This window comes from Crinia signifera, chromosome 6 (assembly GCF_055691185.1).
Source record: "Crinia signifera chromosome 6, ASM5569118v1, whole genome shotgun sequence".
In the NCBI taxonomy this organism is placed as follows: domain Eukaryota; kingdom Metazoa; phylum Chordata; class Amphibia; order Anura; family Myobatrachidae; genus Crinia; species Crinia signifera.
This window is the reverse complement of record NC_139222.1, coordinates 122,895,448-122,910,386: the sequence shown is the minus strand read 5'-3', so window position 1 is coordinate 122,910,386 and position 14,939 is coordinate 122,895,448. Positions and strand designations below refer to the sequence as shown.

General features: G+C 43.4%; 1 protein-coding gene across 1 annotated transcript in view; it reads left to right on the top strand.

Annotated features, from left to right (window-relative positions):
- The first annotated feature begins 1,608 nt into the window (after nucleotides 1-1,608).
- Nucleotides 1,609-14,939, top strand: part of ADA (adenosine deaminase) — a 93,182-nt gene continuing 79,851 nt past the window's right edge. The window contains exon 1 of the mRNA XM_083147020.1: nucleotides 1,609-1,705. Coding sequence (XP_083003146.1) covers nucleotides 1,673-1,705 — 33 coding nt within the window. The 5' untranslated portion in view covers nucleotides 1,609-1,672. The remainder of the gene's footprint in view (nucleotides 1,706-14,939) is intronic.

The window sequence follows — 14,939 nt, the reverse complement described above, 5'->3', positions numbered from 1 at the left end:
ATGTGTGCTAATTAAGCCCACAACGCACTCCAGGATCGGTGCGTGTGTGGGCTCCATAATCAGAAAGGCAAAGCACAGCGAATTGGAAGCTCGATATTATATGCCGATTATTGGTTATCTGTCTAAAGGTGCGTACACACGTACAGATTTTCTGTCTGATCTATCTGGTGGGAACAAAAACCTGGATATGTATGGGAGCATATGACAATCAAAAAATTCCAACCAAATGCAGGAAAACAGAAAAAAAATATATGCTTGAATAAATTTGTTATATTAGAATGATTAAACAATTTGTCTGACTGATCACTGTCTGTTTTCAAGTGTTTGGGAACAATTTTTTGATTGTCAGTTGCTCCCATACATTTCCAGGTTTTTGTTCCCACCAGATAGATCAGACAGAAAATCTGTACGTGTGTACGCCCCTTTACCCAGTATCAAATATTGTTAGTATAAGTGGATTAGTCCATAATGAGCAGTTCTAGGTGTCACTTCTGTGACATAACCATGGTGTTAGTAGTTTGCATGCAGGCTGCAGTTTAACTTGTTAGAGATGTTGTATATTAAATGTCTTGCCAGACAATGGAGTCCAAATACCTTGCAGGTAATTTATGTAGATGGTAGCCTTCTGAGCCTCCCAGCTGCTGGAGCCAAATATCCTTAGTGAAGCAAAGGTTGGGATCATTTGGTCTACAGCATGATGGTCGACAAGGGAAAAGGTCGGGAGGGGTCTAGGTCGACATGGTAATATTTATTTTTAATCTTAAGGTGGCCATACATCAGAAAGATATTGTACCCAATCATGCAATCTCAATTGATTGTAAGATGGATTGTATGCAGATTGTGTGCACATCTTGTGTACATTAATCATACAATCAATCATCAGATGGATTGTATGACTGATTGTATGATGGATTGTATGCAGATTGTGTGCACATCTTGTATACACAATCATACAGCAGATGGATTGTATGACTGATTGCAAGATGGATTGTGTGTAGATTGTGTGTCCAAAAACCACCAAGGACTGCCGGGGATTTCAAGGGAAATTGTACTCAATCATGAGCGCAATCGATCTTAAGATCGATCTTTCTGATGTATGGCCAGCTTAACTCTGACTCAGCGCAGTTTGTTATTCTACATATTATGTATCCAAGTTGTCGCAATATATAGAAAACGCATGGCTCTCTGTCTGTAAAACTACAAGTCCCAGCATGCTCTTCCAGCTGGGAAAACCACAGATCGTGGCCAGGTGCAAATATTCTGTGTGTTTAGCAGTTTCCTTAGCCGAAAGGTCAGCAGAGGCAGGCTGGGTTACATTATTTATACCTCTTATCTGTAGGCTCCTAAAGCAATCGTGTGTGCTACACCTTGAATACCCAAGCTGTAGAAAATTATTAATAATCAGCTAAGGTGATAGTCTAATTACCCTCCATAAATACATACTGCTGAGACCACACAATGACCCGTCATGGATCACGCAAATATGGCTCAGCCTCACAGTGAGCGAGCCGCTATTATCTCCCAAGGATGAGCTGTGTGCCTATGGCTCAGCTGGAGGGGCGTGGCTACAGTGAGTACAGAGGGCCGGGCAGCGGCGGGGAGGGGCAGGTGGGAACATGACAGTATTTGCTGTCATCCAGTACACGGCACAAAGGGAAAAACAACTTGCAGAATGGACAAGGCTTACTCCTTTAATAAACCCAAGGTAAAACTATTTTTTCTCATTATTTTTCCTTGTTTTATTTTTTATTTTATTTTTCCATTCATATAGCAGGAATAAAGAAACAGACTAGCCATGGCTAGCATCCATGAAACCTGATATGTATTATATAGAACTATGTGTGACACGAGCAGTGGCTGTGAATGCGTCTACCCCTCCGCTGAGTTCCCGTTATCAGCCACAGGGGCATGTCACTGCAGCCACGTCCCAGTGACATGTGGCTGGGTTGTGCGCTGCAGAGGACAATTACTGTTGAAGAATAAAACAGTGGTGAAGTTACAGTCACACTACAGTGAAACTCACAGTCAGTTCCCGTTAAATTAATTTTTATTAAAGTTATGACAAGTTACTGAAAGCAGAACTGCTTAACCAATTCACTGCCGGTTTCAAAGCAATTCAATACTTATATAGGGTTAATTTTGGTCTGTAGTGTAGGAATGTTATCTACAAAATATAAAATGTGTTTCATTATCCTAAGTATAATTACTTTTATTGGTGTTATAAAGCTTCTATAATGTTTTACCGTAGGTGCTGGGTTTCTGTTAGATGTGTAATACTTTGCTTTTCAATTCTGCAATTGATTGGATTGTTCTCTTCTGGTTCCCGGAACTAGGAGCGTGAATAAAAAATTATACCAACAAAAATGGCATCAGTCCCATCAGAGTATCATCTATATATATAGATAGATAGATAGATAGATAGATAGATAGATAGGAATGGACAACCCCAATCTGTGCCCAAGTAGAGTAAAAGCAGCACCACTGAAAGGTCTCCTGTTAGATGAGACCTGTTTTTTTAGAGATGAAGAAAGCGAAAAGAATCAGGGTGCGCTTCCAGACATAAATTAACACATTTAAAAAGTAACAATCTTATTTATTGATAAAAGATGCTCAATGAGTAATAATGAAGTACACAATAAAAATGTATTCCGCACAATTTTCGTGATCAAATGAACGGTACTTGTGTAGTATCACGGCTCCCACGATGGGCATCGTATAGGAAAAAATCGCATCGCATCGCATGCCATTTTTCACAAAAATCATTGAGATGTGTTAAAATCATGTTAAATGCACCCCAAAGGGCATTTGTTACTGTACCACCCCCACTATGAACGCCAACCCGAAGCGTGGCGAGCGCAGCGAGCCCGTGAGGGGCGGCGGTACGTGTCCTACGACCTTTTCATACCCCCACTATCCACGTCGGCGTGGAGTTGAGAATAGAAAGACTTTCTGTGAAACCCTTATACCAGTGCTGGGCAACACCGGCCCTCCAGATGTTGATGAACTACACATCCCAGGATGCTTTGCATTAGTTTTGCTATGTGGCCATGCTGAAACTGATGCAAGGCATGCTGGGATGTGTAGTTCATCAACATCTGGAGGGCCGGTGTTGCCCAGCCCTGCCTTATACTATGCCTGGGCTATCTTTACCACTTGTGTTTCCTATATATGCTTATTAGGAATATAGAAATAGTCATACAAACAGTCTTCAGTGTAGAACAAAGTAGTGCACTCAAGTACAGTATAAAACATTTGAATGATCCAGTGCAATACTGTGGAATTGAAGTGTCTTCTGTCTTCAGCTACTGCCACTACTATGAGTATTTGAATCTTTTCATATGTCTCATTAAAAGGAATTTTTGTTGCATACTATTTGCAAGGGTGTGCTGGCCCAGTCTGTCTTTGGAATGGTATACTGCCTATCCAGTGATTGATACACGCTATTGGATTTATGCCTTGCACCCCAGCTGTTACATTACTATGAGAGTGCGTCTCCCCTCTACACCCTTTTTATATATATATATATATATATATATATATATATATATATATATATATATATATATATAAAGCACTCACCCTCCTTGCAGAAGGTTTTGGGAAGAACCGGAACACACTTGTAGAAGTCCAATGTAGATTTTTTTAAGGCATGAGATGGTATACAGACACGGCCCAACAGCCGTTTCAACTGATATTCACAGTCTTCCTCAGTCTCCCTGAGGAAGACTGTGAATATCAGTTGAAACGGCTGTTGGGCCGTGTCTGTATACCATCTCATGCCTTAAATAAATCTACATTGGACTTCTACAAGTGTGTGTCGGTTCTTCCCAAAACCTTCTGCAAGGAGGGTGAGTGCTTCTGTATCTTTACATTACAGGACTGTGCACCACAAAACGTGAGTTCTTTTAGTTTCAAAATTGAGTGCTGTCTTACATGACCTATATATATATATATATATATATATATATATATATATATATATATATATATATATATATATATATATATATATATATATATATATATATATATATAGGAGAAGCAGGTGCGGCACTCGGTAACGATGGAAAAATTTCAATGAGCCATGGTGGTGGACAACGTTTCAGTTGTATTAAACAACTTTTTTCAAGTCATACATGAAAAAAGTTGTTTACTGAAAAAAGTTGTTTAATACAACTGAAACGTTGTCCACCACCATGGCTCATTGAATTTTTTCCATCGTTACCGAGTGCCGCACCTGCTTCTCTTACATTGATTTAATTTGTGAAGGCACGGACCCTACAGTCTTTTTATTGGGAGTGCCTGACCAGCTACCTGCACATAAGCTGCACAAATGCACATAAGCTGATTTACATACAAAGCAAGGTTCCTGTGGTCCAAGAACAAGCACGTCACTGCAGCGTATCCAATAAGCATGTAGTTTTATTAGCCACGACAGGCCATTTTAGGGTACAACCCCTTTTTGGGCATGTAGTTTTACATACCCTCCAACATCTGTACGGCAGAAATCGGTACACATTCGGGAAGGGGGTGTGGCCACGGGTTAAAGTGGGCGTGGTAACTGAAAAAGTGGGCGTGGTCACCCCCCTTTCCAAATGTGCATATTTTTTTTTTTTTTTTAAAGCCAGCCAGTCCTAGAGCCAAACAAAAGCTGCAGCCTTCATGTATACCACATCGTGTAGTTTACACAGCCTGCTGCTGCCGCCTACCTTATCTTCCCCCAGCACAGCCTCAGTCCCCGCCCCGGTGATGTGCGGTAGCGGAAGGGATGAGTGCTCGTCTCTCGGCTCACAGCAAGAGGGAGCAGGGCTGGCATACCCTCACTGTTAAAGCAGCACCTGTCATTCGCGGCACCTCCGCACGTGTGTGTGGACTCTCAGAACCCCCGGCAGGCGGCAGGGCCACAGCCATGTTAGCAGGGGGGAGGCGGGCACGCTGAGACTGCTGAGTCCCCCCGCAGGGCACCTCGGGAGACGTAGTCTCCCCCCTCACGACTCACACTGCAGGAACTAGAGCAGCCAGCGTTGAACAAGCACTTGGAACTACAACTCCCAGAGAAGGAAGAGCCGGCTTTAAAAAATCGGTACATTCGGTACAGTTCGATTTAGCCGGTACAGACCATTAAAAAACGGTACTGTACCGGCTAAATCGGTACAGTTGGAGGGTATGGTTTTATTAGCCATGACGGGCCATTTTGGGGTACAACCCCTTTAGCAAGAGAAAAACAGACATACATTAAGATACAGCAACTCTCACCATTTAAAAAAGGGAACAGCTTGCCGCCATTATGCCCACTCCCTGCTGTGCCACTCCTACATGCCGCACGCCTCTCAACTGGGGCACACAGCTCTGACGTGGGTGTAAGCCGCTGACGAGTTCACCAAGCCACCTTGCCTGGTCATGGCGAGCGAATGTAGTACACTCATTTGGAGTTAATGTGCTGAAATCTACAAATTGACACCAAAAAAACATAAAAACCTCTTGTCAACCTCTATATGTGTCGAACATTCCCATGTTAACCGTTTGTTGATCTTGTGCATGTCGACCATTTGGTGTTGACCTAAATATTTTCAACCTTTTCACTGTTGACCCTGTATACCGTAACCGTGCTGGAGAATCATATTCATGTAGAATCACTGCCATAATTATGTACTGCAATGCCTGTTCTGTTGATACCATATCAAGATGACATTTAGAATGGGTACACACTATACGATTTTAATGAACTATATGCACAATAACAATATCATTAACTATATTATTGTGCATATTATTCAATGTATATCTACTATATCGTTAATGATGCACACTCCCGCGTATCATTATCGATAACCTCGACCATCTGAACCTGCAGTCCCATCTGACAATATCGGCAGTGACTGCATGTTCGGCGGGGCTCCAGGTAAGGTCGCTGAACATTGTTCAGCGTTTGACCCGTGGATCGTCCATTTTTGCAGCACCGCTGATATCGTTAACAATATCATAAGTTCGGCATATCATGTAGGGCAGTATTCAATGTTATTATTCTCCGTGCATGGCGAGCGTTTTTTTTCGCTCGCCATGCACTCGCCGTGTTTTTTGCGGAGATTCTCCATGTTTGGAGACTCTCCGTGACGGCACTTTATACACTATTCAATGTGACTGATACTCACCGCCCCTCGCGGCGAGTATCAGCCAATCCGGCGTATGAGGTGACGCCGCAGGGAGCCCGAGGACGGTGGCAGGCAGGGAGATGGAAGTCTCCCTGTCTGCCCCAGAACGTATGTGGGGGGGAGGTGGGCTCCCCGGGAGCCAGGCAGCACAGGCTGCCCCCCCCCCGGGAGAGCCAACAGGGGGTCGGGTATTCACTGCACCCGATTGTGCATATGTAATGATCGGGTGCAGTGAATATATGAATATCTAATGAGCGGCTCGGCTCCCGGCCCCCTGCTGGCTGCTCTGTGTAAAAAAAATATATATATATATATTTTTAAATTAAATATATATTCATGTGCTATAAGCACATGAATAAAATAGCATTCACAGATTAAAATTCCTGATTTTTTTACACCAAAATTAAAACAAAAAATCTTTTATTGTAAAAGTTCACATTCCACTTCTCCAAGAAAAGATGGAGAATTGCTACACAGAGAGACACGGCGAAAAAAGTATTATAAATATATATCGGGACTCTGCTGGTCACCTGGTAAAAACTTTTTGCTGCATAATGGTATTGGAGATGTCCTAGTCCAGTTAAGATAATCTAAAATCCTCATAATCAGTGGTATAATTATTGCTTGAATTTATGTTCAAGAAAAGTTTACACATTTATATGTAATTTTATATATTATGGCAGGGGTCCTCAAACTATTTTGCTCATACCCCATCAGACAATAAAAATAATGACAGGACCCCAGCAAGTTACTGCAGAAGGTCATCACATCACATGCAGTCAGCAGACCGCACAGGCATGGCAGCATTGTGGAGGCACAAAATCATGGGTGGAGTCTAACATAACAGTTCATAAGATTTTTCAGACTCCTTGAATCACTGACTGAGATCAGAAAAGTCATCAGCCTGATGATCAGCAACATGGAGTCATGACCCCATGCTGAAAAGGTCGGGACCCATTTTGGGGTCAGGACCCACAGTTTGAGAACTGCTGTATTATGGTATTCCATTTAGAATTTTTTACATTGTATAATTTAATTGTTTCATGTAGAAGAAACCGTTCCTTTTTATCTCCTTTTTTTACTCCTTTTTTTAAACAGAACAATACAGGGTACACATAACTTAACTAAACATAACAGTAACTGAAGAACTACAGCAGAGCATAGGTAACAATCAGCACCACAATTCTCAGTACACAATACAGCTGAGATGTAGGAAAGTAAAGGTTTTGTCCACGTACTAGAGGGACGGTTTGGCGTTGGTAGAGGTGAACAATTTAAACGTAAGAAGAGCTGCAGGTATAGATGGGAGCTGAGTAAGCCAGAGCTGTTATTGAAGTGCGAGAGAAGAATGCCCTGCTCCAAGGAGCTTACAATCTAATAATGATAAAAATGGCTCCATTTGTGACATAAATTTGGTAGACACTTTTGTTTTTTAAAATCTGTGTATTTTTATATATCAAGTGCAATGTCACCAATCTTAGGATTCATGATATGTGTACAATGAATCTAATTATTTTACACATACATTTCTATCTCTCCCAGTATGCCGCAATAGGTTGGGGGATTTTCAGTCACAGAAGTGAAACCCAGTATTATAATACAATTTTAGTAATCATTCACTGAACGCCATGGGGTAATGGAGCAGCTTGTATTATCCCACTGACTTGGTGGCACAATGGTTAGCATAGCACAGCATTGGGACCATACATTTGGTGCCAACCAGGAAGACACGATCTGTGGTTTGTATGTTCTTCTCGTGTCTAAAAGGTTTACCTCCAAGTCCTCCCAAAATTCAAATACTGGTAGGTTAATTTGCTTCTGATTAAACGGACCCTAGTATGTGTTTGGTCGAGAGTTTCACAGAACTGTCCTGCATCTTCCAGAAGAAACCTCTAAATTGTCTAGAGTCTATCATTTCACTATTTAGTTTGTGGAATTTGTAGTCTGCTTTATCAGACAAAGCCACTATTATAGAGGCCCTATTGCCCACACACTATTGACAGTCATTGTGTGGGCTAGAGCTATATTCACGAAAATGACATTTCACTGAAGCAGCAAACAAGTAAAAGTGCTCACATATTTACTACATTGACTCAAAGGGATCTGATACAGGTAAACTACAGTATTTCAAATTACAGTTATTTTAATTACTGTGGCATAGCTGGCCCTGCATCAGTACATGTAGTTTAACACAGCGCACTGCATCACAATTCCATCTCAGGGGGGGAATTGAGAAGAGAAATCCAAAGGCTTCTACTGGGTAATGCCAGCTACAGCTGGTGTGTGAGGAGACAGCGCACCTTCAGTGTCCCCACACACTGTTTGTCAAGTTACCAGCTAGCGATAGGTGCCGGTCCTGAGTCTGGCTGGTGCCTCCATATTTGGACATAGAGACTGATGAAGAGCGGAGGCACCAGCCAGACTCAGGACCCGCACCCATCACTTCACTGACAGGGTGAGAAGCAGTTCAGCGGGACGCCGTTCACTGCTTAACCCCACTCCTCCACTTTACACATAGAAGGAGACTGTGACACTGCACCATCTGTAGCACAAGTACAGATAAGGTGCCCGACCCCGGGACACTAACACACACTTGCCAGGAGACATAACCCCAACCTGGGTTATGGTATTAAGGGGGTCTGTTGCCGCCATCATTCCCCCAGGGGCTCCGAGCAGAACACGTGTGCAAACCCACCATTGCATAACAATTTATATGTGTACACCTTTTTAAATAAACAGCATTTAATTTCATTACATTGCATCAATTCTTACTCATTTGCAATACACACAGAGGCAGCGCTTCAGCCCACCCTTTTCTTTCCAATTCCTGGTTAAGCTTCCAAAAATGTGTGTCATCTAACAACACCACAAGCACCGATATATACTCTGTCAACAGGTATGTATGGGAAATGTGTCCAAATTCCGAAAATGACAATTTTCTTATTTTTGCCCTCATTTTCCCTTTTGTACATCCCAACCGATAGCTCTGTGTACACACGGTGCAATATATTGCTCAGTGTCCCGTTTTCATCAGTGACCAGAGATGGTCGCTGATAAAAAGGAGACTCTGCCGGGGTTGCCGCAGGGGGAAATAGCACCATTAGGGGGCTGAACACGGGAGCCACAGCACAAGCAAATCACTGGCAATATGGTTGCTCAGCGACCATATTGCCAGCGATATTGCACCGTGTGTACACAGCTGTATTAGTGAGTGTCTCTGAATGCTTTCCTCTCACATGTTATTATAGATATTGGGATATACACCAGTGTAAAGTGTGTAGAGCCTCTAAAATCAAGCAAACATTATCTCCATAGTTGATGGAGAAACCAGTATGGCCAGATCTGGTGTTATCATGTTCACTTTCGAAGTGATTTATTATCACTAAAGCAAACAAGGTTTGTTTATCTCCGAGTGCTTGTATTGTGTCCTTACTACTGCAGAGCAGTTTGTGAGAAAAAGAAGAAAGGCCCAGAATTGTTGTAAACTTTTATTTGATATATTACACACTATCTGGCTATTATGCTAAGTAGCAGAGGGATGATGGTCCCTTTCTTGGAAACACCATCTACACCATCACAGTTTCTATAACATACCTCCCTGGTAGAGGTGGATTAAAGGGTCTATTTAGACCTGATCGCACGCCCGTGGATTCACAGTGGCCATCATTCAGTGGCTCACCATGGACTGATTTTTACACTGTGCACAAGTCATTGCAGGCTTAGAGGAGCCAGAGACTTACTGTATATACTCGAGTATAAGTCAACCCGAATATAAGCCGAGGCACCTAATTTTACAACAAAAAAACTAGGAAAACTTATTGACTCAAGTGGGACCCTCACTCAAGTATAAGCCGAGGGGGGCTTTTTCAGCATAAAAAAAGTTCTGAAAAAGTAGGCTTATACTTGAGTATATATGGTACTCAGCATTACAATGGAAAAAGGCAATCCAGCCTCTTGCTGACATAACAAACCCTCCCCTAAACCATACCTCCCAACTTCTGCAGTTGGGAGGTCGGGACTCTCGTGCGGCTTCGCCGCACGCACTCGCGAAAAGGGAGCGTCTATTCTTGGCAGGCTGGGGGGACTCCCAACTGCCCCCCCCCACCACGGGACAATGGCGACCCTGGGCGGGACGCGGAAACGTCCCCGAATATCGCCTAGTATTTTCCCAGGCACTTCCAGCATTTTCCTAGGCATGCCTGCATTTTTCTAATCACTCCCACTAAACGGCCGGCTTCCACTCCCAGACGCCAACTTTCTGTCAATTACCTTGCAAACCATGTGGCGCCGCTGAATGGCTGCCTGGGTACTGCACAGCTCGGTAAATATGTTCCCCATGTCCGTGTCCCTTATTAGAATGCATCTAGTGCATATCTGTACATGTGATGTATATGTGTGATGTATATCTGTACTGCCATTGTTGCCTGTTCCTTGTACTGATACCCCTTTGTATTGCAGTATGTGCATTGTTATTTTTGTGTCTGTAAAGCGCCTTGAGTCCTGTTGGAGAAAGTGCGCTATATAAATAAAACTTACTTACTTACAAACGGCATGCAAATAGAAATAGTAGCTGGCTTTTACCACAGTGCAGCCTTGCGCATGCATACTATGGGCCATACGCATGCGCAGTGTATTGATAAATGTCCGCTTTGAGAATTTGCAGCCCTGCATTCAGGTCTGAATGACCCCTAAGAGAGGAGAGGGCCCAAAGTACAGGCTCTGTGTGGTCCCCCATCGATCTGGCAGTACCTGCAGTGCTGTACATGGCACACACACATTATTATACTGTGCATGCGCAAATCACTGAAAAAATGGGCATGGAGGGTATGTATAATGGTATGGATAAAGGGTGAATGGTGTGGGCAGCTCCTGGACACCATACACCTTGCACATATTATAGATGCACCAATGCTGCTTGAAAAAAACTGAGACAGAGAGGTCAATACTCCCTTTCCGGTCAAACCATACCCTAAACCAGGAGTTCCCAGACTTTTTTGAATCACGGCGCCCTAGAGCATCAAAATATTTTCAAGGCACCCCTAGGCCAAATGCCTAGGCACACAATTTGGGAACCACTGCCCTAAACTAAACCAGAATACAGTCTGTATTACTTTGACAATGTCTGTAGAAAGAAATCTAGATGGAATAAGCAATAATGGCTGGGACCAAATGACAGGAATAGCTGGGAATGCTAAGCTTTCTATATATAAATCACCTCACTTAGGGCCTTATTCTAGTTCACTCTTTCTGACAAAATCGTTCTTAGATGGACAAAACCATGTGCACTGCAGGTGGGGCAGATGTAACTTGTGCAGAGATAATTAGATTCACTTCAAAGTGAGATCTATATTGCAGTGTAAAAATAAAGCAGTCTGTATTTTCCCTGCACAGAAACAAAATAACTCACCCAAATCTAATTCTCTCTGTACATTTTACATCTGCCCCCCCTGCAGTGCACATGGTTTTGTCCATCTAAGAAGGATTTTGCCAGAAAGAGTAAACTAGAATAAGGCCCTTAGGGCCAGATGTACTAACCTTTAAAAGTGATAAAATGCAGTGATAAACCACCAGCCAATCAGCTCCTAACTGTCATGTTACAGTCTGGGTTTGAAAAATGACAAGTTGGAGCTGATTGGATGGTGGTTTATCACTCTCCATTTTACCACTTTGCAATGCTTGGTACATCTGGCCCTTATTAACTACAGTATTTGACATTTAACATGTCATCAATTCAAAATGTCAACATGCTCAAAATGTTGGCATACGGGCTAGGGTTAAATAGGAGTGTCAACATTCTAACTGTTTGACATTCATAATATTGACATAATAAATATGTTGACATTATGTCAGTATTGACATAGTGAATGTCGACATAACATACCACACCCGTACGTGATCATAAATTAACAATTGTGGACATTTTGTAAAGTCTTCTACAAAAATAGGTGACTTTACAGACGTGCACAGAAATTCATACATTTTCAGCCTTATGCACAGATGCACACATCTTTGTTGCCGAACCGCCCATATCTGTGTCCTTAGATAGCTGTCATCATTATCACTACCATTCCTAGGGCACACTTGCATCAAAAGATACACCCATAATATACAGAAGGATTTACACATCCATCCAACACTACATAGCCTGCAGTTGCTTCGACAACTAGACACGGGTTCAGTATGATTTCCCGACGGTCATAATACAGACACCCATTGACCGACAGTCAAAATACAGATATGAACAAAATGCTCTGACATTTATTATGACAACATGTTCAAAATATGACATTTAAAATGACGACAGGTCAAAATGTGAACATAAGTTTATCTATTTTTTGGGTGTCTGTGTCGACATAGATCAACATGGACATCATCTAAGTGTACCGCTTCCCCTCGCATGCTTTGGGCACGGTGCTCGGCACACTATTTTACTCCCCCTCCAACTCCACTGGGATGGTAAAGTATGAACAAGTCTGTTTTTGGGCACCCCCCCCCCCGACCTTCCCCGCACCACTTACTTATAGGCTACAGCCCAGTCTCTCAGGGGTAAATGTATTACCTATCGGTATGGGGGAGAAGAGGTACCAGTGCTGTTATGTGTGCCACTTCTCCCCATGTATGAAGTAGGAGATACTGTATGTGCTAGCCCTATTAGCACTGCTACCTACAAGATAGCATGTCGGTATGTGGGGGCCAATGTAAGAATGGTCAGTTGCCCTTTCACCACAGCAGGGACAGCTCTTGCCTGGTGTGGTGGCTGCTGGCTCTGGGCTGTACAGGCATCTTGCTATAATAGCGAGATGTTGAGCATGCCCAGAGGAGTCAGCTGGGGGAGATGACACAGTGCATGTGCTCTGACAGTAGGTGATTTACAGAGGGGAGACTCCCCTGCCCTTTCCTCCCCTACCCCACTCCGACATACAAGATGTTAATATATTTAGTTTTTTGGCCTCCTGCTTTGCTTTGGTATAGAGGAAAAGCTGGAAGTGACATACCTGCATGATACATGCCGCTATAATACATCTACCTTTCAGTCCCCAGTGTAGATTCAACTCAATTCCAAAATACTCAGACAGACCCATGTTCACCTCTGAGTAAGCCCAGAGTTAAGGGGCCCAAAGCAGCTGTACTCCTGTCACTTGGGTAGCTATGCCTTTTTAATCAAAACATCTGCAATTGATTTGTTTAGTAGAGAATCCTATTGCAGCTTTTACTTAGCCAAGTCCTTTTCTGCAATAACTGTGATATATTGCAGATGACATGATTTGTTTTAATATTACATGCCCAGAATTTTAATTAGAAAAACATGTGAATTAAATTTTGCAGCATCAAATATTTGTATTTCAGGGATCCATGTAAAGTCAGGGCCGGACTGGGCCCAGAAATCGTCTCTGGCATTTTGAGCACACAGACCCATCTGCAGCAGGCAGGACCCTTGTGCGTCGTAGCCGCGTTCCGCAAAGTGGGCGTGGCCGCATGGAAAGGAGGCGAGGCATCACAAAAAGGATGCATTACACATTATGGAACACACCGTAGTGCCCATTACACATTATGGAACACACGGTAGTGCCCATTACACATTATGGAACACACCATTATGCCCATTACACATTGCCGCACAATGGAGCCCCTATACCCTACAGTGTACATCACTGACCTACATTATGGACTCTTCTATACACTACACTGCATTATTGCCCTACACTGTAAAACATCACTGAATTAACTCTCTTTGCTACTTCAGAGGTAGAGAAAAACTGGGAAGAAATAAGACAAAGTATAAAATGTTCATCAGTCTCCAAAGCTCTAGGTGAGTCTAATAACAGTAAGGCATATGGGAAACGTTTTACACAAATCCCCCCCACCGACAGCTCCCTCGTCACCCCCTGAGCCCCCCCAACATGTATAAGCATGTATAGAGCGAGGGGATGGGGAAGCACGTCTGACATCTCTCCCTTTTAACACTCACAGCAGCTGCTGCCGGGACTTCTGATTCCCAGTTCACGCTGCTGGGCCTCCTTTTCTCCCACTGCATATAGACAGTGCCACCATCCCACACTCGCCCCCTGCACAGGCGGCGCCGGGCCTCCTGCTCCTCCGCATATAGATGACGCCACCGGGCCTCCTGCCATTCACCTTCTTCCTCCCACGTCACGTGGCCAGCCGCCAGCCCCTCAGCCCCCCCCCGCACACGCGCTACTCAGAATGGAGGGGGCGGAGCAAATGCACGGGCTTCGCATGATGATGTAAATATGCTAATGACTCAGCACACGCTGGAGCTGTAAGCGCTAAAGTACAGTAGTAAAGCCTGGACAAATGAATGAATAAAATCGTCCCACAAGGCCATCGGCCCTTCTGGCATTTGCCAGAAGTGCCAGATAGCCAGTCCAGCCCTGCCTGAAGTGATGAGTAGTGTCCCGTTTATCTCATTCACATGAAGCGATTTCAAAATCTTACTTCGCATGGGGCCAGATGCACTAAGCTTCAAAAGTGATAACATGGAGAGTGATTTTCTGCCAGCCAAACAGCTCTTGCCTGACATTTTTCAAACACAGTCTGTGACATGGCAGGTAGGAGCTGATTGGCTGGCTGTTTATCACTCCATTTTATCACTTTTGAAGCTTAGTACATCTGGCCCCATGGGCTCTGTTCTGTGCTGGTCCCGCAACTGTGCACTAAGCAACTTTTACTGCTGTCATAAGCGTCTTGGTGTGGATTATTATTAGGTCAATGGGGTTTGGGTCGACAGTCAATAGATCAATCAATATTCGATAGACAAAATTGACA